At 36.6% G+C, this 26,272-nt stretch overlaps 2 protein-coding genes across 3 annotated transcripts; both read right to left on the reverse strand.

Annotated features, from left to right (window-relative positions):
• Positions 1 to 2,816: 2,816 nt before the first annotated feature.
• Positions 2,817 to 12,788, reverse strand: batf (basic leucine zipper transcription factor, ATF-like). The gene is made up of 3 exons (XM_079584107.1): positions 11,477 to 12,788; positions 9,290 to 9,394; positions 2,817 to 4,176 (listed from the first exon to the last, which is right to left on the reverse strand). The coding sequence occupies exons 1-3, from the start codon at positions 11,540 to 11,542 to the stop codon at positions 3,973 to 3,975; spliced, it is 375 nt and encodes a 124-aa protein (XP_079440233.1). The 5' UTR covers positions 11,543 to 12,788; the 3' UTR covers positions 2,817 to 3,972.
• An 8,059-nt stretch (positions 12,789 to 20,847) lies between these two features.
• On the reverse strand, positions 20,848 to 25,311 carry jdp2b (Jun dimerization protein 2b). 2 transcript variants are annotated; one of them, XM_079584240.1, is made up of 4 exons: positions 25,192 to 25,311; positions 23,019 to 23,221; positions 22,595 to 22,699; positions 20,848 to 21,528 (listed from the first exon to the last, which is right to left on the reverse strand). In XM_079584240.1, exons 1-4 carry the CDS (start codon positions 25,262 to 25,264, stop codon positions 21,352 to 21,354), a joined length of 558 nt encoding a protein of 185 aa, XP_079440366.1. In that variant the 5' UTR covers positions 25,265 to 25,311; the 3' UTR covers positions 20,848 to 21,351. The 2 variants fall into 2 exon arrangements, with proteins under 2 accessions (XP_079440366.1, XP_079440367.1); XM_079584241.1 differs by having other exon boundaries at positions 23,019 to 23,218; positions 25,192 to 25,285.
• Positions 25,312 to 26,272: the final 961 nt, after the last annotated feature.

Genomic DNA, 26,272 nt, shown 5'->3' on the forward strand with positions numbered 1-26,272 from the left:
GCTCCAGCTCTCTCTCTCTCCCTCTCTCTCTCTCTCTCTCTCTCTCTCTCTCTCTCTCTCTCTCTCTCTCTCTCTCTCTCTCTCTCTCTCTCTCCCCTCTCACCCCCCCCCCCCCTCTCAGACAGTGTTGCTGTAACCAAACCCAACTCTTTCCAGGTTGCTACAGTGTGTTCTCTTGTGAGTATAAGGCTCATACTCCAGGGAACTACAGAAATGTGTTGTCGCACTAAGTTTTCCATCCTATTAAATGTTATAATGATCCATATTTAAAGGGTTAGTTCACCCAAAAATGAATATTCTGTCATCATTTACTCTCCCTCATGTCATTCCTAACCCGTAAGACTTTCGTTCATCTTCAGAACACAAATTAAGATCTTTTTGATGAAATCTGAGAGCTTTCTGTCCCTCCATTGACAGATACGCAACTACCACTTTGTCACTTCATAAAATTCAATAAACTAAAGAGATCGTAAAACTATTCCATATGAATTGAGCTGTTCGGTCCGGTTGAGCTTGATCGCTTTATATGATGAACAGATTTAATTTAGGTATTATTATTTTCACTTGTAAAGATTCATCAATTCATACATCCGTAAAAGCACAGTCATGTTCGCTTGACGTGCGAAAATCAATGATGTTCATTCTCGTGTTACGCAGGTTCAGATGAGCTTCAGTTTATGTTTGTTGATCAATGTTTAAAATGTGAATAAAAGCCTAAATTCAATCTGTTCATCATATAAAGTCTAAAGTCTTGATCAAGTCTCTTCAGAAAATTTGGACAAAACTGCTCAATTCATATGGAGTAGTTTTACGATCTTGAAGCGTCAAAGTGGTGCGTAGCTGTCAATGGAGGGACAGAAATCTCTCAGATTTCATAAAAAATATCTTAATTTGTGTTCCGAACATGAACAAAAATCTTACAGGTTTGGGTGAGCAATTAAAGGAGAACTCCGGTCAATTTTAACATTGAGCTCAATTTTTAGTAAATTTGGAGTGCAGTCAATACAGAGAACAACGACAAAAATCGGTGTTGCCTACACCGTGTTATCCTATTTTTAAAATTTGCACCCTATTGACTTGAAATTTTTTTAACCTGCTTTTATTTCTCTTATCATCCTTGATGTGTCATACAAGTGCCCAACCATGTTGAGTGATTCCTTCAGAGTGAACACGAGTAAATCTGACTGCATTTGAAAGATATTCATAAAAATTATGTTATATCAGCCAGCGCAAATACCTGTATTTAGTTCCTGTTTTCGGTCGAAGTCCAAAGTAGTCGATTGTCGAGTTCACGCGCGTGATCATAGGTAACTAAACCTATGCTTGTGAACTCGACAATCGACTACTTTGGACTTCGACCGAAAACAGGAACTAAATACAGGTATTTGCGCTGGCTGAAATAACATAATTTTTATGAATATCTTTCAAATGCAGTCAGATTTACTCGTGTTCACTCTGAAGGAATCACTCAACATGGCTGGGCACTTGTATGACACATCAAGGATGATAAGAGAAATAAAAGCAGGTTTAAAATTTGCCCCCTTCAAGTCAATAGGGTGTAAATTTTAAAAATAGGATAACACGGTGTAGGGAACACCGATTTTTGTCGTTGTTCTCTGTATTGACAGCACTCCAAATTTACTAAAAATTGAGCTCAATGTTAAAATTGACCGGAGTTCTCCTTTAATGACAGAATTTTGGGTGAACTATCCCTTTAAGGCTGTCATGTAATGGTAATTTCTGTGTGTTTAACATGTTTTCTTATAGAATCATAGAACATTCATGTTGCAAAAGCATTAGTAACATTATAAACGTATTTTTCATTATGTCTGGTGTTGCACACACACTCATTTGTGTGAGTTTTTATACCTGCAGGACTCCACATACGTCACAGGCATGAGCTTGCTGAGGTGTCCGTGTCCTACAGCAGGTGTGTAAATAGAGAGCTGTTTTAATGAAACATTAAAGGGGTGGAATAATACCCTTTTCACAAGATGTAAAATAAATCTCTGATATCCCCAGAGCGTGTATGTGAAGTTTTAGCTCAAAATACCCCACAGATATTTTATATAGCATGTTAGTCACTTTTTGAGTGTGAGCAAAAACGCACCGGTTTTGTGTCTGTCCCTTTAAATGCAAATGAGCTTTATCATCACAGGGGGCGGAGCTTCGAGAGCTCGTGTCCTTTTACCTCACGCACACATGCACTGAATATTTCTAAAACTTTTTGCCTTTTATCATGTTCAAACCGGATTCAGACAATGATGGAGACTCAAGAAGAAGTGACAACATGTAGAAGCAACAACAGGACATTTCTGAATGGTTAGTTGATGAATTTATGTAGCTTATGTGTAGTTGTTGTCATTGATTAGAATATTCTGTCATGATAATCAATAAATCGCGTTCACGGGGGCGGGGTTTATGTAAATTTTAGGGTCGGTGATGTCACTAATGTCGTGTAGTTCCTACCAACCGTTTGTTGTAGTCCTTAAAAACGATTTATTTTAAAGCAAATATCTTCCTTTGCTTTGAACTTTGAGCGTAGTAACTTTGCAGATGTTGTTTATGCTCAAACAGCAACATTACACACTAACTAAAGTTAGAAAAGTGAAGTTTAGGACATCCTCTGCAGAGACAGACAGTGGATAGTGATCCTCTCGGTCGAACACAGGGGGCAGCAAACTCTAAGATTTGATTTAGTTTGAACAGAATGTGTGAAAACTTAAAAGCCAAATGAAAACAGGACTGAACGAATGAATGAAGGCACACCAAGTACCGGTAAACATTGTTTGATAAATAATACTAATACTTTTTCTATATGGGAATTAATTTAATATTTTCTTACAGTTTTTTAATGAGATTTAAAAAAAAAAAATTATCACTCCACACTCATTTGTACATTTAAAAGAACTACAAATACAATTAATGTATTTTAGTACCTTTAGCAATGGGTGCTACTAATATAGACACACACACAGGTATTAAATTAATGTTTATGAAAAAATGTGTCTTTAAACAAAAGAAAATACTAGTAATAGGAGAGAGTATGGGAATAAATATTGCAGAGAAGAGACAAGAGGTTTAAATAGATAATAGCAAAGCATGACAATTATAATTTATGATAATTATGAGACTTGAGTGATTGTTTTACCTGTAAAAATTCTGAAGAGACACATTTGAGGACAAAGCATATACTTTTGCTTTCTGAATATTTCATGCATATATATGTGCATAAGATAACCGTTTAAAACAATTGTTCTGCTTGATGAATGAAACGGGGGACATTATGTTCATTCATGAAATGTGTCTGTATATTTTACATTTATTTATTCCTTCACAGGTGATCACAGATAAAAATATTCCCTCCGCCACATTTGAGATATATAGCACAGCAGTTGCTATATACAACTTTAGAAGATCCCAACGTGTTTACAATAAAAATATTCAGCTATAATTGTGTGTATAAAGTACATTCAGAATGTGTGACCAATGAGTCAAAATAGAAAAACATTCACACATAACATCTGTGAACAGGACACACAATCAACATCATTTTCTTAGAATAAAGTCCAGTCATTTCTTTAACATTTCACAGAAATAGAATAAAATAAACGATCGTATGAATCAGTAGACTGGCTTCTAATGAAATCTAAATTGAAAACATTCATCGTGTCATTGTCTTTACCTTTGCAAAGTACAGCCTACGTTTAACACATTTGCATTTTACAGACATGAGGTTTTGTTCTGGGATTTAACTTTAGATCAAAAATAAAATAATATTAAGATATTGTCACAGAAATCGTTTCAACTGGAGGCGTTTGTTTTATTTCTATGATACTCATGATGACTTTAAGATCATTTCAATCCCCACTGGTGACTATGTACCGTACGTGGTTATTAATGACTCAACCAAAGTTCATTGCCTGTTGCCCACAGGCGGGTTGCGTGCGCAGTTCTAGCGGCCTCTGGCGGTCAGAGCGGGTAGTGCGGCACGCTGATATGCTGGTGGAACGCGCCGTGATGCGCGCCGTACAGCAGCTCCGTGGACGCGCCGCTCAGGCCCGTGCACAGCGGCTCGTGGTTACTCAAGACCGTGGACAGATATTTGGCCTCCTCTGTGAGTCTCTTCACCTCTTTCCTGAGCGCTGCGTTTTCCTTCTCCAGATTTTCACTCTCCTACAGCACAAACAGAAAACAAAAGATATTAATACAAGCTCCAGAGGTCATTTTTGAAGAATATTTAAGCAAGTATTCATTCAACAGGACATTAATTTTTGAGTTGCGTCCTCTAGAGGTCAGAATTAGCACACACTCAGAATTAGCACACACTATCCTATTAATCATGGATTACATTCATTTCTGAGGTTTTCATAATACTGGGTTTAGTAACTAATCCTCCTGGGTATTGAGTATTCAAGATTTCACGCTGTACATTCCCGGTAAAGGGATAGTTCACCTAAAAATGAAAATGTTATCATTTACTCACCCTCTTGTTGTTTCAAACCTGTATGAGTTTATTTCTCCAGAACACAAAATACGATATTTTAAAGAATATTAGTAAGTAACCAGACAGTTGACAACACCCATTGACTTTCATAGGAAAACAATTGGTGCCATCAACTTTTTGGTTACCAACATTCTTCAAAATGTCTTCTTTTGTGTTGTTCAACATAAGAAATAAACTCATACAGGTTTGGAACAACTTGAGGGTGAGAAAATGATGACCTATCCATTTAATGAGGTAAGAACTGTTTGGTTTATGGTTGGTTGTCTGTTGCTAAACATAATGTTGGTGTTTGATGCTGCAATTTAGGGTCAACGTTGTTAAATGATATTAACCTAAGGTTTTAGTGTATCATGTAAAATATTTATAAAATGCTCAAAAGTCAAGTCATTTATGTTTGTATTGCAGTTTTCTCAACTAAGGAAAACTCCCCTACAGATGTGGAAGAATCCAAGACATTGTCCTCTTGACAGTCACATATCTACATAAATGTCCACAGGTAAAATTTTAACTAGCTACCTAATAATAGAGGGCTAGAAATAGATGTGAGCGTGCATATGTTTATTGGCCTTTATTTTTAGTTATTTTAGGGGGTAATGATGGTTCCCGCACAGCGACGTCACCGGCCTGTGATCCGCAGCTCGACTATCCGCTCCGATGCCTTCCAGTCACCAGGGTAAAACCCCTCTGACAAGCGTCATTCAACATTATCTGCCCACGGCCTATAGCGACACCTTACCAGAAATGATAACTGAACACTCCCCTTGACGGCCCACGTTTCTCAGGCAGGCCTCAACCAAAAAACACACCAACACACCATGAGAAGACACTACAGGAAACGTGTCATACGGAGGGAAATTTCAGCTTCCTGTTTATCAAGCATAGTCGTGAAGAGTGAAACCACATACTACACTGAACACAGAAGAGTGAGTCTCCCTTACACAGAACTGAGCTGATGACTTTCCTCTGTGACATATTCAACATTTTTTATTATTTCATATCTTTAGATTACTGTAATTCATTTTAGATTAGTTTCAATTAGCTTAACTTCAATTAATGATATTAACACTGCATATTACTACTATAGGGTATTTAAAACTATTGTTTTTTCTCTGGTTTTGATGATAAAACGCAAACAGATGCACACGAGACATGCACACCAGTGTTGTTATTGTTAACACAACTATTAAAAATCGTTTTCATTAATTGAAGTAAAGCTGAGATAAAATCAAATAGATGAAAAACCTAAATAAATAAGAAATTACAATTTGAAATGTTGGCAGTTAACATTGAAATAAGTTTAAGTACTAAAACTAAATCTGAAAATAAATGAATGCTAAAGAGATAAAAATAATAATATTATTTTAGAAATTAAACAAAACATTTTTATGAAAACTGAAAATATAAAAATAAAGGATAATTTAAAATCATACTAAATATTATAATAGTAGTTACATAATACTAAAATGACATAGATGCACAGATTGCATACATCATTTTCAGGCAGTTTTGCTTCAGCCATGACCTTTACTCGATAAAAGTTTTAGGCGTTTACACATCAGGATGTTAAGCATTATCGGTGTAAACACTAAGTATTCATATCTGTTGATGTGTGACCTATATGTGCATTTCTCAAAAGCTGCGAAACCTCAAAATCGAAATGATATGCGGTTCCTGTTAAGTGGTATGTTCCTGTCGGGACAGCGTCTCCCACTTTGTGTTTAACCGGTTGAGTTCAGGGGAACTCGCATGAGGTCAGAGTGTGTGTGTGTGTGTGTGCTATCAGATAACTGTTACTGAGAATTACAGCGGGGGCTGTCGGGACTGACAGCAGGTCAACTAGCTAATCAAACCAATCTCTTGCTGAGAGAAAACTGCTACTGAGTTCACTTTGATATCTGCATTTGTTCTGTGAATCAGACCAGATCTCATTCTCAAGCAGAATCCCTTCAGTAGATTCACACGAATCACTAGTGTATAGAAGCTTATTTAAAGGTATAGTTCACTCAAAAATGAGAATACAGGTTCATGTTGTTCCATATATTTTATAAATAAAAGATTGGCTGAGGGATGGATGTGTGTCACCGAGTTGTGGTAGTGCAGCCCATGTTAGAGAAACCCGGTCTAGACCCTTCTGTCCTTTAACATTTCCGTCCTATTTCTAAACTTCCTTTCATGGCAAAATTGCTAGAAAATGTTGTATTTTGACCATTGAAACTGTTGGTCTTGTCTTAGACCTGAGTGTGGCGTTCGACACGCTGGATCGTGTCCTTTTGTTAGAGCGCCTTGAGCGGTGTGGCGGGGTAAAAGGATTATCCTTACGTTGGTTCTGTTTAGGGACGCACCGATATAAAAATTTTGGCCGATACCGATAATTCTTTGCATTTGAAAGCCGATAACCGATATATTGGCCAATAAATCGAAATCCAAATGTTTATATAAATTTTAAGAGCCTGATTACAAAAAACAAGTCTCACCATTAAAAGCCATGTCCCAAGCACACAATTATAAAGATCTCATTATAATTTTATGTCGCCTATATGACAGATTTGTGCTGTACATGTTGCACTTAATTGTAAGTTATTCCGAACATTTTTAAAGCAATTTACAACCATCATGGCAAACAGTGTGCACCGGAAGCGTCTCAGATTAAGGAATAATCCATTATTTATCGGCTTTAATATATTGGCCAAATTTTCTCATCAGACCGATACCGATATGATGACCGATATATCGTGCATCCCTAGTTCTGTTCTTTCCTGGAGGATAGGACATTTGCGGTAAAGATTGGGAATCATTATTCTATTTATGGGGTACCTCAGGGCTCTATTTTAGGGCCGTTACTTTTTTCCTTTATATGATTCTGCTGAACTCTATGTTTAAAAAATATGCCATTTCATATCATAGTTATGCATATGATACGGAGTTGGATCTTCCTTTTAAAGCAGGACGTAATGTGTCTGCTGGATTGCCTTGAGGAGGTGTAAAAGTATGTTGTGTTTGCCAGTAAAGTGTATGGGGCACTTTTCAATCAGTTTAAAAAGTCATGCCACTAACTTAGGCGTAATTTTGGTATGCTTTTATAGCTTAAATTTAATAGCATGAATCATTGATTGATTGATCATCTCCTCTCAGCCGTATCTATCATATCATTTCTCTCACATTTTCATCTGCTCATTTTCAAACTTAGCGTGCCATGTTTGATGTCTCACAGTTCTCATAACTAAACGTGACGCAAAATTTGAATGTGCGGAAACCTGAATGAAAACGTTGTTCTGTGTTCCAGACAGTCAGGTGTGGGACGACATGAGCGTGAGTAAATGATGACAGAGCTTTTGTTTTTAGAAGGACTGTCCTTTTAAATCGATCATAGAGTTTGGAGGACCTATTCTTGTAGTTGATGTATCGATGTAAAGATGAGCATAACTGCACTGGGTCTGTTCTTTTGAGTCCTTGGAACGCCATGTGCAGCCATCGGAGGAGAGAAAGGACATGAGTAATACCGGAGGGAAACACCCATATAACACACTCACACACAGATGCTGAATGAAAGTGGTAGAGGGTTTTGGCTTTGAGTAAGAGCCAAATGCAATCCAAACGGTTTGATGACTGTTAGACAGGCGTGTGCTCGGGTCAAGAGCACAGTCCTTGAATGCACGGATGCAAAGCATCACAATTCAGTTAGCAGACCTAGAATAAGTCATGCAGATTTAAGGATTGTTGTTGTTTTCTTGATAAAATACAGAGAATTTACTAGGTGCCGCTAGCTGAGCGGTTTCACCCACGCGATGTAATTAATGCCAGAATCTGAAGCAAACAAGACCAGAGCCACAACAAGTGTGAAGCACGACAGAAGCCATGACGCATCACCACATGGTCAGTAAAGCTTCATGTAAATACAGGGTCGATCAGCTCACGCCTGTAACACAGCTGGACGCTCTTCTCTCCTTGGATTTGTCATCATTTTATTTTCGGTTTTCTTGAAATGTTTGTTTGTTTGGTTGATTTTTACTAAAAATCTATTTTTTGTCTTCCTAAATCTTTTTAGGGCCTGTCTGCCCAGCTAAAGCCGCAGCCACGCTAGACTTTGAGCATACGAAATGCCAACGGACACAGCGACGGTTTGACGTCACATCATGCGGCGTCTGTGGCATATCAATCTTCAGTTGGTCACACATCTTTACGTGATACGAATTCGCAGGTCAGAGTTCAACACACTTTAACTTTGGAACGCAGCAAAATGCAAAACTTCTTGCATTTCCTGTCTCCACCATTTATATTCATATGAATGGAACGTTCTCATAACGTTCTGGCAAGGTTCTCTCAAAGTTATGAACAAACATTCTTCCACTAATGTCAATAGAATGTTAGTTCAAAGTTATCTGGTCTTTAATGATGTCCTCAAAACGTTAGCACGTAAACATGATCTATAAATCGCTCATGGAATGTTTTTTTTCTGAAAACTTGTTTCAGAAAACATTCAAAAGTAACAATCCCATAATGTTTGCAATGTGTAATGTTCACATAACCAAGAAAACAATGAACGTTCAGAAAACATTCAGAAAAAGGCTAATGTTATCATTACCTAATGGGAACGTTAACAAAATGTTCTTAGAACGTGTTTTTGTTAGCTGTGTGTATCTTCTGACTGTTCAGAAGTCACAGTTTTCTGCACGAAACAATGCATTGAATGTCTGATTTGTTGCAGAGCTGCTTGTACGGGTTAATTAGGCCGTGTTTGTGTGGAAATGAATGCATCAGGTGTATATGTTTGAAAGTTCTCACCAGGTGTAGACTGTCGGCTTTCTGCGTCTGCCTCATTCGGCTCTTCTGCGCGGCGATACGGTTCTTTTCTCTCCTCATGACTTTCCTTACGTCATCCGACGAACCCTAAAGATCAGCACACAAGAGTTCATGTGTATGTCAGCACAAAAACACGACTTTAAAGTTAATGTGAATGGCATTTGCAACACATCTTACTAGATGCTCTCTCAAATCAAGAGTTTTCGTCATGATAGAATGGACCGCCACACATTTCGGAGGAGGCTTTTTCACGTATCCCAATGGTAACGTTTTTTTCATTTCAAATTGTATTATTAGTTGCAATTTTTGCTGTAACTTCTATAATATTAATGTCAAGTGGCTTTACATCACTGTGTTGACTATTGGCAAGAATTTAGCACAAAAAACGACTGTTGGTTAACATTATTGTCCATGTCTGCACAACCTACTGTAGGTGATATCAGCCGAAAAAGGAAAGTTGTTTCAGGGATATTATATCTGTATGAAACTTTTTGAAGACAAACTTTGCAATTAATAATTTTTCACAATAAAATCAAGTTGTTTTTTTCCATCAGTGTTATTTTAGTATTATTTATATACTATTATATAATTATTTATTAATATTTTCAATTAGCTTTTATTATTTTTTAAACACTTCTAAATAGCTTTAATTAATTTTAATTTCAGTTTCAGTATTAGTAATGCGGTCTAAATTAAAAATTTTCATCTAACATTTATATTTTATTTTAGATTTATTTCAATTACTGAAAACAAGTTTAATGGTTTAGTTAACAATAACGATAACACTGTTCTACATTAAACGTTTTTATTTTATTTTTTACTTTTAATATCCACCTCCAGGTCTGCACGTTTATCACATGTTGTGGTAGACAGGTGACATTTTCAAAGATAGAAGGCAATCTTTTCCCACAACCCCTGTCTGCAGTGACGTTCTTTACTGAACCCACAAGAATCAGTGACTTTTTCCATATGACAAATTCACCAGAATAAGAGACCCTCCCTGAGAAAAGTGTGTGTGTCTGTGTGTGTGCGTGCAATGTCTATGAGCAGCTCAGATTCAGGTGAATTAAGGACTGCATTTGCTGCTTCATGATGAAAGCGGATTTGTCAATGAAGCATTTAGCCGCAGTTTCCAAAGATTTAAAGTATTTGCAATGAATCAACTGGTACTTATTATTAGTAGATGTACAAAGTCAGTTCAAAGAGTCCAAACACTCTTTGTGGCCACTGCATTTGCATGCATAACCAAAACATGATTTGCACTGTTGCTATGTCTGAATCATGTACTCTCAGTGATAAACATCTCTATCGTCCGCTGCGGTTGGAGAGGATGTAGTGGCCGTTGAAGTATATCACCTCTGCTCGTATGGCCTCGTGCCATCTTTAAACGGCAGTTTCACAATCACTAACATTCTGTCAAACTCTCTCTCTCTCTCTCACTGCATGAAGCTGTGTGCAACTCAATATTTCTAGTCGGTTGCTCAACACTAAAGCTGATTACATTTATAAACGTTGACAAAGCATTTCAGGGTTATGGTTGTATGTGTTTGGTCTGAATCACCACCAGCCTCATGACTTCCATTCAACAGAATCATAATCTTTCATACACATGTGCAAATCATAGAAACATGTGCAACATGCTAGCACTCTTACTCACAGACAGAATTGGAAATGCATGTGAAATCTACAGTGTTTAGATGTCAATCATATCATATTCAACTTAATATTTAAGTTTTGACCATGTTATATCCCATCTGGATAGACGCATGTTGCATCATTTATTAATTGAATTGAAGATAAGTAAATTATTTCTGTATTTTAAAAAAAATAGTTTTTATCACTTTAAGTTATATATATAAATGTATTATATAGCTTAAAGTTAAAATGTGTATAAATTTTTTAATTATATTGTGTTTAATTGTATTTTGTTTTTATATTTTTATTTTATTTATATATTTATTTAATTATTATACTTGTAATATATAATACAATATTATATTTTAACTACAAAATACATAAAAATAAATACAATTTTAATACATATCCTGTATGTTTGGATTTCTAATATAACTAATTAAATAAAAAATCCATAATAATAATAAATAATGTAAATAAAGTCATGCTTTAAATGCATTTCCAGATGCATGGTGCTGGTTAAGTGTCTCTTACCTGTCTATTGCCCGGTGAGGGTGATTTGGTGTAGCTGCTGTCGTTATTGTCAGAGCCCTGAGCCATGCCACTTCAGTCCCTGTGAAACCTTTGACCTCCTTCAGAGTCTGTCTTCTGCTGGTGTCTTTCTCTCAGCCGGTTTATCTGTCTGTCTGTCTCAGGCTATGTGAGACTGCATGTGTTCAGAGGAGAGATGTGAACGGATGGCGGTCCGCTGACGAATGAGTAGAGGCGGCAGCACTCGCACTCTTTCTTTCTTTCTTGCTCTGCTTCACTCCCTCTCTCTCGCCCTGCCTAATTAGCGACGTGTGATGTGGTTGTAGATTGAAAACCTCTACTGCACTAGACTGGAAGTCACATGGTTCCTGGAAACTTTGCATAAAGACTCGCAGAGCTGATGAACCTTCACAAACAGGACAGCCGGAGTATCACATCTTCTCCACATGCATGCATTGTTCTTGGCCTCAGAAAGTAGTTGGAAACTTAAGCAATTCTTGAAAATGAGAATGGCATTGCATTAGATAAGGGGAAAAAAAATGAAATTAATTGTTATTTACATGAAAGAAAAATTAGCACAAGCATATTTTTCAAGCTTTTTCAAAGTTGGTTGGGTTTTTAAAAGAAAATATATTGTGTTTGTGAAATATTAGTTGAACCGACTTCATGCATCCATTAAAAACACCAGCTGGTTGAAAATCACTGAGCAAAAATTATGTTTAGTGTCCAAATATAGTTTGCAGCCACTATAATATCTATTTAACTTCCTCTGAGTTCAATTTAACTCTATCTGAGATGAACTAACCCTGCCAAGTCTGCTAGTGTGTAGTAGTCTTGGCAGACAGCATCCCTACAGTCATTGTGTGTGACATTGAGAAGGACATGAGAGTGATGGATCTCATTTATGAACTCATCAGTGGTGTTTACCAAGTTTAACATCAGTATTCCTATTGCTCATGCCGAGGGTTAGTGATTTAAGCAAACCTGTAACACTAAGTGTTACTTCACTGCTTAACTCACGGACATGAATGATTTCTCATAAGGTGAGTGTTTTAAGAACAGCCTAACAACCACACAGCAACATGCTAAAAATACTAGCTCTGGTATCATAGTGTCGGGGTTTTGTCACGTTCATGTCTTGTTCTGTTTCGTTTTGTTTTTATTCTCACCATTTGTCTGAGTTTCAGTTCATTATTAGTTGTCATGGTTTCTAGTAATGATCACTAATTATGATCTTCCTCTGTGTTTTGTTCATTGTCTTGCATTTCATTTCATTTATTTATGTATTCTCGCATTAAAGGTTATGTTTCAGTGCTCGAAGTGGGCCGGTTCGAAGTGGCACGAAAGAGGAGAACATGGTTATTACATATTACTCAATTAGATGCCGAGCTCGTGGATCAGTGTATCGTACACGAATCTGGGCACTGTCAAGAACCCTGGTTCACTACACATCGGGACAGTGATTACTCAATTTCCTGTGACATTATGTTGTAGAACGTCTTTTTGATATTATTTGTTATGCCATTTAAACAAATTGTTTTGTTACATATCCTTACAACATTCAGCCCAATATTAATTTTAAATATTAGCCACCTGTCTAGCTATGTGTTTTAATGCTGACATATAAGAAAAGAAAAGTTTTTCTTTTCAAATCCTCTATCGTGTGTTATTATTGAGTTGGCTCGTGCGTATTATGTCACGTTCCTGTGCGCCGAGAGGGTTTTGCGATTGAGCCGTCAGAGCCCTTAAAATGGCCGACTAGGGAGCCGATTGAGCATATTATTATATTTTACTTTATTTTATTTGACTTCCGTTTTATTTTATTTGTTAAATAATCCTTTAAAAGTTTCAGCACTCAAACTATATGAACATTAAAAAATATTTTTAGTTCCTTTGTATTTTATTTGTTTAATAATACTTTGCACTTTTGCTATTGCATCACTCATTTCACCTGTATTGCACATGCAGTTATGTAATCAGTTTTGCTTTGCCAGTAATTAATTGAAAGACACTGAACTGATAGAGCGAGAGAGAGAGAGAGCGAGAGAGAGAAGGCGAGAGAGAGAGAGAGAGAGAGAGAGAGAGAGAGAGTGAGTGTGAGAGAGAGAGAGAGAGAGAGAGTGAGTGTGAGAGAGAGAGAGAGAGAGAGAGAGAGAGAGTGAGTGCGAGAGAGAGAGAGAGAGAGAGAGAGAAAGCGAGAGAGAGAGCGAGCGAGCGAGAGTGAGTGTGAGAGAGAGGGCGTGAGAGGTGCTTCCCCTTCTGATCTGGAGTATTTCTGCAGGTGTACACCGATACATTGTATCACTTAAGCTCAAAAATTCCATCAGACTTCACCCTCGATATTACCATAAGACGGACGCAGCCAGAATTTTTTAAGCAGCAGATTTTCATAAACTCTGTTGATGACAGATGATCAGATCTCCCACCAGAAGTCCACTAGCAATCCAGTGGCACCAAAAACAGAGCAGTTACTGTCAGTGATGCAAATGACAGCCAGTGCCAAGCAGTGAAGGCAGATCTACACATATAGAGCTTTCCCCAAAATGACATTTTAACAAAACCAGCCTCAGCTTTTCTTGTTTTCTTCAGCGAAAGAAACCGTGTGAATTTCTGAGCTTTAGAAATGATATACAGCGGCTGATGTAAACTGTGAAAGATAAGACAGAAATGTTTTGTGCTAATGCTTTTATCACCATTAATATCACTCATACGTACAATTAAACTGCTCAATTCAGAAGGGGACATTCGTGCTAGTTCTTTTATAAGCGATAAGACTTAAAAAGGCCAGATTTACTAACAGCTTGTGCCGGCGCAAACCCTCTTTTGGCGTTAAAAAACTACTGCCAGGATTTACTAAAGACGCGCAGTGAAAAGTGAACGCTGAAAAGGCGTGAACAGGGTTATTTCTGCGGCTGACATTATTGCGTAAGCATTTGTAGGAGTTTCCCATTCAGACACTCAACTTATGGGAGGAGTTTTTAATGAATCATGCAAGATGATTTACTAAGGTTTGCGCTAGTCGATTTACTGGTATTCGCAATATTATTTAACGCCCCACAAAAAAGCATGTCTTAAACCAGACGCTAGTTTGCGCTGCTCTTGCTAGATTGTGTTGGTCATTATGGAAATGATGAGGCTGCGTCTGTGTACTTTAATTTGCGTGTCGTCAGAAGATCCCGTTATCATGTTAAATTTAACATCTGCGCTTATATGAAATTGCGTTCTCACGCTAATTTGCCCTGTTAAGTGAATCTGGCCCCACAGTCGGATAAAAGAGTGAGACTACAGAATATAATATTATAGACGTTGGGTTGATCTCTTTTGATTTGGACCAGATGCTTAGCAACACCCTAGCAACCACTCTGAACACCGTAGCAATGGTTTAAATACTAGGAAGGTTGTCAGACCAACAGAATCCTGCTGGCATGTTTTGCATGGCTGGAGCCACTCATTCCTTCAGAAAATGTAAAAATATAGTTTATAAATGGGAAAAAAGTAGCATATTTACATTAATATTGATTAATTTAGCATACGCTTTTATCCAAAGCAACTTGCATAGCATATAGTTTCTATATGTTTGTGAAATTAAGACTTGATCATCATACAATTTTGATATACAGTACTGTTCAAAAGTTTGGGGTCAGATTTTTAAAATCTTTTTGAAAGTCTCTCATGCTCACCAAGGCTGAATTTATTTGATCACAAATACAGTAAAAACAGTAATATTGTGAAATATCATTACAATTTAAAATAGCCGTTGTCTTTCCTGAATATATTTGAAATGTATATTCTTCTGAATTTTCAGCATCATTACTCCAGTCTTCAGCCTTCAGAAATCATTCAAATATGCTGATTTGCTTCTAAAAACACTTATTATTATTAATAATAACAGTTATGATGCTTAATATTTTTGTGGAAACTGATGCATTTTTTTTCAGGATTCTTTGATGAATAGAAAGTTCAAAAGGACAGCATTTATTTTTTGTAACATTATAAATATCTTTCCTGTCACATCAATTTAATGCATCCTTGATGGGGGGGAAAAAACGTACTAATTTCTTTCAAAACAACAACTAAAAAAATCGTACTGACCCTTAACTCTAGTGTTTGCATGTCTAGTTGCATTCCTGGTTGTGTTGTCATTCGCTGAGCGTGTAGGATGCGACAGGAACGGATGCGCGCAGATGAGAATCTGTGGATGATGTCGGTCTTGTGATCAGAATTCAGTGCAAGGCCTTGTGAAGAAGCTCTGACTGATTCGTGATGTGTGTGTGTGTGTAGGTGGACTATATCCAGTAAGCGCAACACAATAGCAAAATATCCATTCACATCTCTGTGGCTTCTCATCTTACTCATACACACTGCCCAAACATACGCAATGACTGCAGACGATTAGGTGTTAAACGTGTTCGGTAAAGATGCGACTTTCCCACACTGATCACTGCGCTGACCATCAGAGAGATCCGATCCGATCCGATCCAAGCTCAATGCAAGCAAGAAAATGTATAATTTACTCCCCATTATATTTCTTTTGAATATATATTCAGTTCTGTTGTGACAAGTCTCTGTCCATTACCATACCAAACTCTCATTGTTAGGACAACCGCTTGTGCCAGCGCAAGAAAACTACCGTCAGGATTTCCTGAAGACGCGCAGTGAAAAGTGAACGCTGAAAAGGCGTGAACAGGGTTATTTCTGCGGCTGACCTTATTGCATAAGCATTTGTTGGAGATTCCCATTCAGACGCAAAACTTATGGGAGGAGAGTTTTTAAATGAATCATGCAAGATGAATTACTCTACGCTCGTCGATTTACTGGCGTTTGCGCCATTATTTACCGCCCCCCCCCCCAACAAAACACGTCTTAAACCAGACGATAATTTGAGCTGCTCTTGGTAGATTGCGTTGGTCATTATGGAAATGATGAGGCTGTGTTCTTTCTTTCGTGCGTCGTCAGTAGATCACGTGCTGAACACTTTTTTGTTTTGCGTTCTCACATGCCCTGTTTAGTAAATCTGGCCTTATGGTCTTGGCAGACTAGATCTGCTGCTGTTAATGGTTAGAGAGTCAGACTGGTAACCCAAAGGTTGTGGGTTCGATTCTTAATACGGCAGGAAAATGTTGCTTGGGGAGTGAATCAACAGCGCTCTCTTCCATCATCAATGCCCACGACCGAAGTGCCCTTGAGCGAGGCACCTAAACCCAATCACTCCCTGGGGGCCGCAGTGAATGACTGCCCACTGCTCCGTGTGTGTGTGTGTGTGTGTGTGTGTGTGTTTACTACTCGCTGCTCCTAAGTCAAGTCAAGTCGTTTCATTTATATAGCTCTTTTAACAATGTAGATTGTTTCAAAGCAGCTTTACAGAGATAAACGTATAATTTAAGGTAACAGATTGTTTTGGCTTTATAGCGGTTCTTGAATAATGTAATTTTCCAGCTAAAGTTAGTTTTAATTGATTCGCTTCCGTTGCAACGATCATTAGTTATTAAATTAGAGCCCGCTAAGACGACACCGTTCTCTCTACACAGACTGTAAAGGGATAGTTCACTTTGAAATTCATTTTTGATATGTTTTAGCTTACCTCAAGGGCATCCAAGATGTAGGTGTCTTTGTTTCCACAGTATTTTCAATTTTGATATTTTTAGGTCAAACCGTTCTAGTCTGTCAGTCATATAATGCAGGTATATGGGGTCCACCTCAAAGAGCACGCACAGAGAAGTCCAAATTAAACATGATTTAATGACTCATAAATGTAAGTACACATTGATGGCCTAAGACACGAAACGAGCGGTTTGTGTGAGAAAACGAACAGTATTTATATGATTGACAGACTAGAACGGTTTGACCTAAAAATATCAAAATTGAAAATACTGTGGAAACAAAGACACCTACATCTTGGATGCCCTCGAGGTAAGCTAAAACATATCAAAAATTAATTTCAAAGTGAACTATCCCTTTAAACGCGAACCTGTGAGAAACGCTCACGTCTGCATCAAGAATTAATTCTATAGTTATGCGCATTTGATTTGCACTGGTTTGTAATTCCCTACAAACCAAGCCTTAACAAACTACTTGTCTGGCCTTAAACATTTTTAGACAGAATTGTATCACTTCGGGGGAGATGCGCGAAACCGGAATTATCCCGACAACGCTGCTAATGTGTGTGCACTAACTTGGATGGGTTAAATGCAGAGGACAAATCCCAGATATGGGTTACCATACTTGAGCTTCTCGTCACGCCATGTTATTGCTGCTGCAGAACAAGTACAGGACTGCCAATACACACACGACATGCTGCTTAAAGGCAAGAAAAGCCCGAAGTATACTTCAGGCATCCACGTAATGTAAATTGAATCCGTGGACGGCTGTTTTTGTGTCCGTGCGGACGGTGTGTGAGAGCGCATGTGCGAGTGACTTGAGAGTCCACGCTCCGAATGTGTCTTTCCACGCTCACAGCCAGAGGATTACACTTTGAAAAGCTCACGCACGAGACGGAGCAGAACACGGAAAATATCCTGCTGCTTCTGCACAATTTAACACGAGTTACCCGTAGCCGATCTATACAGGTGGAGCTGGGGACGGTGGAGGGTTTCTGAAAGCGCGCTGTAAACTGCTACAGCAAAAGCTGACCAAGTGTTTGAAGGTTGAGCAGCGAGCTCATTGGCTGATACAGCAGGAACCAATCAGCTGTGAGAACAATGTGATTGCAAGCAGACTGAGTTCAGGACTGTCTGGGTTATTAGCCTGTCATCTTGAGTTTCATGACAGAACTTTATATTTTTTTAAGCAGTTACGATGAATCAGATTTTCAGCTGCACAAAGATACATAATATATGCATAGTATAGTGTGTGTGTGTGTGTGTGTGTGTGTGTGTGTGTGTGTGTGTGTGTGTGTGTGTGTGTGTGTGTGTGTGTGTGTGTAAAAGTGAGGCTGTGGGTGTAGAGTATACAGTGTGTTCAGTGGGTTATACTGATTCATAATCAATTTTCAAAACCTCTGGAGTTTTTTAAACTGGAATTTTAAGGGCACTTTTAATATTTTGTCAACAGCATCCAGGCAGAGAACAGCTCAACCCACTGAACAGACTTTTGTCCCTCACAGCCTCATTTTCATTCAAGTCCAAATATGTGTTTATATGACTAAGGTCCTTTGCAATGATTTGTCATTAAAACTCATGGATGATTAAACAGACGTGTTCAGAAACCTTTGGTGTCGAGTTTAGACAGCCGTTCTTTAGAATATCAGTGAAATATCAGAGCGGAGCACTTACCCACAATTCCCATTGATTACCAGTGCTTTTCCAGAGCAGATTCCCACATGGGTTTGAGATGCAAAGATGTTCTGGGGAGGAAAAAAATGTTTTCTATGATTCAAAATGTGAAAAATGTAAAAGGTAAGTCTAATGATGAATGACTAACTTCATTCATTCATTAATCGAGGAGTGTTGGAACAGACATCAGAAGCTCATTGAGTGTTTACATTTACTCTTATTGTACAAAAAAAATATCTTAAAACTTTTGATGCTTTGACTTAAATATTAAAATACTGAACAGCCTGCTGAAATGCAGAACAATTACATAAAAAATAAAATGAAAAAATAAAACACAATGAAAAACTGAATTACTAAGTGCAACAAATATTGACATGCTGAAATATTAAATTACTGAATAACCTAATGAAATAAAGAAAAAATGAAATATTTAAACTGTGACATGCTGAAACAAATAAACGAGAACACTGAAATAACCTGAATTTTTTTTAAATAAAATTTAAAAAATGCAGTATTCAAACACTGATATTCTGAAATAAATGAGAAAATGCTGAACTATGAGAAAATGTTAATGCAAAATAAAAAACAATTGTCACACTGAAATATTAAATTACTCAATAATTGAAAACAAGCACTGCATGTTGACATTAAATATATATGAATGCACTGAAATACTAAAAACAAATATTGTGTCATACTGAAATATTAAATTACTGAATAACCTACAGAATGATGGAAAACAATGCAAAAATTAGAATATTTAAACACTGACATGTTGACATCAAACAAATAAATAAGAAGAAACTGAAATACTAAAAACTAAAATATTGGCATACTGAAATTACTGAATAATGGAAATTAATAAAATACAAAAAAAAAAGAATTATTAAACAATTGCATGCAGAAATAAATAGATCTGAAATGAAAAAAAAAAATTATGAAATCCTAAATACAGATATAATGATATACTTGCATAATAAATGACTAAATAACCTCCTGAAATACTGACAATGAAAGGCAAATAAATGAATATCAAAACACCGAGTTGCAGAAATACTGCCCACTGAAATATGTAAATATTGCCCCACTAATATAAATGAAGAAGTGAGATTATGCATTATTGACCTCCGCTATGAAACGCAGTTTTTAGGTCACTGCGGTCGCTCATGAGTGACTCTCTCTGAGCTGTTGCTGTTTGTGTTGAAATCACACAGTTCTTGAAGTAGCACTCGGTGGCACTCAACCAACAGTTTTCTCTCTCTCGTGTGCTTGAAGAAACAGGGTGAGGAGCAGATTCTGACAACCGCCCACGTGAGAAACATGTTCTGCCAAAAAGACGCATTTTTAAAAGGCTGGAACTGCTAAGCAGAAGGTCAGACATTTGATCAAAGCAGCTTTCAGACCTCAGGAAAGCTGATCAACCCAATTCTGACGTGACAAAAAAGTACTAAACACAGAAAATGAACAAACAAGCCAGCAAGAAGCAACCCACTCAACCCAGAACATCCAGATCACGAGGATAGAAGTGAAAAATACAAACGCATGCAGACTTTTCACAAATGATGAACCGATAGATTTACCATTCAATGTAAATACTATAAACGTATCTGAATGCATTTTGGTTGTCAAATATGTGTGTCATGATAAGTGTCACTGTGCACAATGTATGATTGTAGAAAACGATTAAATTGACAATTGTGAAAGGAGAAATAAACAGGATGAATGGGAAACGTAAGATGGAAACCTCAGTGGAAATAATCTTGTTTTTGTCATGTAAATTTCTCTGACAACATCCTAATTTCCACAAACAGTTTTTCTGAAAAACAATGAAAGTGAAAGAGAAAAAAAGAGAGAGAGAAAGGGATGCATCAATTAAATGTGTATATATATATTTTTTAAATAAAATAATATCAAATCAATCTAACCATTCATTCTCCAAACCGGATATCCTGATGCCGGAGCTTAATAATGTACTGGTAATTATAAAATAAGAAAAATATTTTAAAATAAGTATAAAATATAATAAGTTGCCTAAATAAAATGTTTTAAAATAATATAAAATATAATACATATTTTAAAATAAAATCAACAAATACTCATAAATTGTATTTGAAAAATAGGTTTTATTTCAATGTGCTCTATGTAACAGAAACATTATTGAGTAACAAAAGTGGCCGTTCAACAGACACTCATAATATAATTCACCACATGATGTGATGGCGCAATATATAAAAAAATGGCATATAATAAACAAGAGTATAATATACAATGCAAATAAATGTAAACAGTCCGTCCATGGAGACGCCAGCGTCAGTGAACAGTGCAGTTTATCCGACAGCGCCACCTGGAGGCTTCTGGGAGAACGTCACGCTTCAGATCAGATCAACTGACAGATCACGTGTTCCTCGACAGCAGCGAGAACATGTAAATGTCCTTTACAATAGTCTGTGGGTGTGGGGTATAGTCTGGCTGATCGCAGGGATGTCTGTTTAATATCCATACAAATCTGTTCCCGTTTTTTTCCCTTCATGGTGAAATTGACTTCTTTTTAAAAGAAGTCCCAGACCTCAGAGAGTGGTGGAGTGTTTCCTCTCACAGGAGCGGTGTTCAGTCGGACAGCTCGGCCCGCTGCTCGTCGCTCTCGGGGCTCTTCACGCTGTCGGTGCGCACGATGCACGTGGGCCGGTGGAGGTTGAGCATCACGACGAGCTGCTGTCTCTCTGATTTCAGATCCTCGATCTGAGACTTCAGGCCCGAGTTCAGCATCTCCAGCCGCTCCGACTCCTGAGAGGACCGACAGAAAGCGTTCGGTTATTACACTGCCTCGCCACACTCGCTTTTGTGAAAAACATCAAACATCACTATTTTATAGTGTTCATGTTACTGGTTAGCCTATTTACAAAGGTTTGGGGAATTCAAGTGACATCTCTGGTCATAATACAAATATTCCATTCATCTCTCAATTGATGTCATAAATTAATATCATAAAAATGGCATGCATAATAATTACAGTTTTTCTTTTAAATAAACTGATGTTTTAATGACTTTTTAACCTTCACTAGTTAATTTTAAATTATTGTATGATGTGGCAAAATATAAAATAAAAAGATAGTAATATAAAAATGGCATGCATAGAAATTACACAAGTGTCTGATTTTTTTAATAATAATAATAATAATTCAGTTGAATAAAAATGACGTTTTAATTTTGTATTTATTTATTTGCATGCATTAAATAACATTTGAAATATATATTTGAAATAAAATGATGATTTAATGACTTTTTTAATGACTTTTTAAAATATGTGTCAATATATATATATGGCATGCACAGATATTAAGTTTATATATATATATGTTTTTTAAATAAAACATTTAAAATTAAATGTCTTATTTTTTGTTTAATAAAAATTATTTTACCATCACTAGTTTGTTTCAATAGTTCTAAAATGTCACAAATACATTTTTAAAAGCACAAAAACTCCATGTAATCTCTAAATTAATAATTACAAAATAATAACATAAATTACACCAGTATCATATTTAGAAAAATATATTTTAAAAATTACATTTTAAATATATATATTTTTAAATAAAATTACGATTTTTTTACCATCACTAGTTCATTTTAAATAGTTCTGCAATGTGACAAATTACTTTAAAAAGCAGAAATATTCCATATAATCCCTCAATTAAAATCATACAAATGATAATATCATTAATTACCCACTGCTACTGTAGTCATTAATAATAGTAACATAATATGAGTAACAAGAACACTGTAAAATAAAGTTTGACTAATTTTACCCAAAATGACAAAATCTGAAATATTAATCAGTTTTCGAACTCACTTTCTGGAGCAAATCAGTTCTTTCCTTCTTTCTGTTCCGACAGCGAGCGGCGGCAACCTTATTTTTCTCTCGCCTTCTTTTCTTGCGATCGCTGTTGTCAACTTCCTGTGGTCAGAAGGTACACATGTGTTAGTTTACATATCTGCTTTTACTGTACAACAAACCATTATAATCAACCTATGAGCATTCTCACACAAAAAAATAAACAATAATCGGCAGACATTAACAACGGTGTCCACCAGGTGTCGCTCTTGACCAGGGAGTAAAAATAAACTTTCAGAGGAGCTTCACAAACAATAGAGCATCAGTTTCACTTTCTCACGCTATCGTTGTCAACAAAAACTGTAGGGATTATTACACGATTGAATGAGCAGAACTGGGGCTGTGATATCTGGAGCTGTTGAATGTGATGCTCAGTTCTCACCTCCTCACCCTGGATGACGTCGAACGGTCTCTTGGCGTGTCTGTTGAGGAGGAGCGGAGACAGAACGGCCCCGAGGCTGTAGAGCTCGGCCAGCTTCAGCTGGTCTGTCAGGCTGGTGCCGGGAATGCCAGCCAGGGGACCCACACTGGGAAGAGACCCGGCCGTGACCATCGGATCGGGGATTTGACCAGGCATCATTGCTGCTTCAGAGAGAGAGAGAAAGATGCCATTAGTTTTGTTGATCGTGCATGAAGTGCCTTTTACAGATACAAGTGCAAATGTGCATTAGGCATTCACTTATTTAAAAAAACACTTTATTATTAAGCTTTTAACAATTGACACTTTATTTTAAGGTGTCATTGTTACAGTGTAATTATTTTTAATGAACAACATGTACTTACTATATAGGGTTGGGTAGGATCAGTTGCATGTAATTATGCATATTTACTGTTATTACTACGGTAAGTACATGTAACAAGGACACTTAAAATAAAGTGTTACCTTCAATTCACCTTTATTTGTATAGCGCTTTTCACATAGTTTCAAAACAGCTTAACAGAAAATGCACGAGTCCACATTAAATTTAGAGAGATCTGTTATCTGAAGTCTTATGCATTTCAGAAATCCACATGTATAAAATCACAAATGTATTAATTTAAACAAGGAGAGTTTTTGCTTTGGAATAAGTTGACTAAGGACTGATAACGTGTGTTTATAGTGGAAAGTCACAGAGGATAATGCAGTTTCCATAAGAGGAACACACACTCTGTAAATCTGCTTCTTCGAGAGTTATAGGGAAACTTTTCCCAAGAGCAAAACACAACACCTACGCATGTTCAAACGCGAGGCTTAAAACAGCTCTTGAATTGTCTGTAAAGGCCATTACAGGATTATGTAACAGCCATACATGTTTCGCAGCAGCTAACGGATACTTTCTGCAAAAAACTTTCCTAGCAAGCTGTGTTTGTGTGCAACATCTCTGCAGGGTTTTTGGAGATGATGTAGTGACAAAAGCATTTGTGTTTTAACTTTTTAAGAAGTGAATCATTAAGTGACTTATCACTTACAATAAGGGTTTATTAGTTAACTGATTTAGTGATCATATAAGAACGAACAATACTTCTACAGCATTAATGTTCATTTCAACATTTGCTAATACATTATTAAAATCAAATGTTGCATTTGTTAACATTAGTTAATGCACTGTGAACTAACAATGAACAGCTGTTTTTTTTTTGTATGAACTATAACATTAACAAAGATGAATAAATACTGCAACAAATGTATTGCTCATTATTTGTATGAGACCTTATTGTAAAGTGTTACCTGACATTCTTATCAACATAAAGAAAACAATTAGAATAGATTAAATAAATATATAAAAGTATAGTTCAGGTGCTGTAACTGGTGACTATATGTTTTAGGTGTTTTGCAGCTGACTTCAATAATCCTATAGTGTGGCAAATTAATTTTAAGTACAAATATAACGTTAATGCATGTATTAAAAACATAAGCATATGAAAATGTTGTTGCAGAATAGTTTTAGATGGGAGTGTTACATTGCGGTTCATGTCAAGCTACCGATATAACCATTCAAACATGGGGTCCCAAACTTTTCAGGAGCCCCATCGAGACCCTCAGCCAACCATATAAAAAGCATTAATAACTTATAATAACACCTTATAATGCGTAACAGATCATTAATGTATAGAAAGAGAAAACTTTTTTTTTTAAACATATTTATGGATTTAAACAATACAGTCCAAGTAAATGCTGGGTTGTTTAAACCCATGTTTGGGTCAAATATGGACACAAATTTTATTAAAATTAAAATCGTAATTTAAAAATGTAAACCAACGGTTGAGTTTGTCCATATTTGACCGTTGAAACAACCAATGTAACAAAGTGTACATAATGTACTTTAGTGTGCAGTAAATAACCTGGCTTTTCAGAAAAATACAATCTAGACATCAGTGATGCATTATTATAATTGTATTCTTCTCGAGGTTTTATTTCATCTCATTGTCACTTAAGTGCAGCAGTTACTAACTAAATACACACACGATCGATCTTTAAAACGCGTCTTATATCTTGTCTAATTCAACTCCGCTCTTCTGTGCACGATTTTGCCACATGTGAATGTACTAAAATAACGTCAAAATAAAGCACTTACTTGTTTTGCTCAGTGAGTTGGCGGTTGCTCGTCCGTTCAGCTCGTTTGTGTTTGTGGTTTGTTCTCGTTGCATCAGCGCGTTTATGTATCGCTGCGCACGGTGGAATGCGGAACTCTCCGTTGAGTGACGCCAGCATTAGGCCGCGCCCATGGCAACCAAAACAACACAACACAGCAACGCGGGACTCCGTGACAGTGTGTGAGAGGAGGATAGCCCGTCAAAACATAAACAACAATTCAACATGATGAGCTCATGTGTTTATCTCTCTATTATTAAGAGTTTCAGTAGCTTACTCAACCCACGGAAAAAAGAATCAAGTTATTTTTGGCTATTTATATCTGCACGATGTAAAAAAGAAGAAGAAAGATTTAGAAAATCTAGTTGAATTCATTTTTATGATAAAATGTGTAAAATATTATTTGGAAAACATTTTAATTTCTATTTTGTTACATTGTTATATTTGTTACAGTGGGTACTGTATTATTTAAATGTTTTATTAGGCTATTATATTGTTATTTTACATAAATCGACCGTAAAAAAAGAAAGAAAATAAATATACACTAAAGATTGTATTCTATTAAGGCCCGTTCACAACAAGGACGATAACTATAACGATAACAATATAGTTACAAATGTAAAATAATAGCAGATTGTGGTGACAAATCAGGTTCTCCCTCAAAATCGTGTCTTTAGGACCTCACGGATCAAATTACTTGCCTGATTACTTTAGCGCCTGATTGCCTGATTACAATTCCTACATGTTACACAGATAAAATATATCGTTGGAATTACTTTAAGGACGATTTTGTTTCCAGCTGATTAAAGATTAAAAACATAAGACAGCCAGAATTAAAGGAATGGATTCATCCAAAAATGAAATTTCTGTCATTAATTAGGCTACTCACCCTCATGTCCTTACAAACCTGTAAGAGTTTTGTTCATCTTCAGAACACAAATGAAGATCTATTTGATGAAATCTGAGAGCTTTCTGTCCCTCCATTGACAGATACGCAACTACCACTTTGACACATTAAAAAGTTCATAAAGCGATTGTAAAACTAATCCATATGAATTGAGTGG

Source organism: Phoxinus phoxinus, assembly GCF_949152265.1.
Source record: "Phoxinus phoxinus genome assembly, chromosome: 16".
In the NCBI taxonomy this organism is placed as follows: domain Eukaryota; kingdom Metazoa; phylum Chordata; class Actinopteri; order Cypriniformes; family Leuciscidae; genus Phoxinus; species Phoxinus phoxinus.

What these genes read in the sequence shown, in the direction of transcription:
- batf (XM_079584107.1), bottom strand. Translation starts at nt 11,542, where the DNA reads ATGGCTCAGGGCTCTGACAATAACGACAGCAGCTACACCAAATCACCC. An exon ending in CCTCACCGGGCAATAGACAG is followed by an intron (nt 9,395 to 11,476) that starts GTAAGAGACACT and finishes GCTGATCTTTAG; the next exon opens with GGTTCGTCGGATGACGTAAG. An exon ending in AAGCCGACAGTCTACACCTG is followed by an intron (nt 4,177 to 9,289) that starts GTGAGAACTTTC and finishes TTTGTGCTGTAG; the next exon opens with GAGAGTGAAAATCTGGAGAA.
- jdp2b (XM_079584240.1), bottom strand. Translation starts at nt 25,264, where the DNA reads ATGCAACGAGAACAAACCACAAACACAAACGAGCTGAACGGACGAGCA. An exon ending in CAACTCACTGAGCAAAACAA is followed by an intron (nt 23,222 to 25,191) that starts GTAAGTGCTTTA and finishes CTCTCTCTGAAG; the next exon opens with CAGCAATGATGCCTGGTCAA. An exon ending in ACGTCATCCAGGGTGAGGAG is followed by an intron (nt 22,700 to 23,018) that starts GTGAGAACTGAG and finishes TTCTGACCACAG; the next exon opens with GAAGTTGACAACAGCGATCG.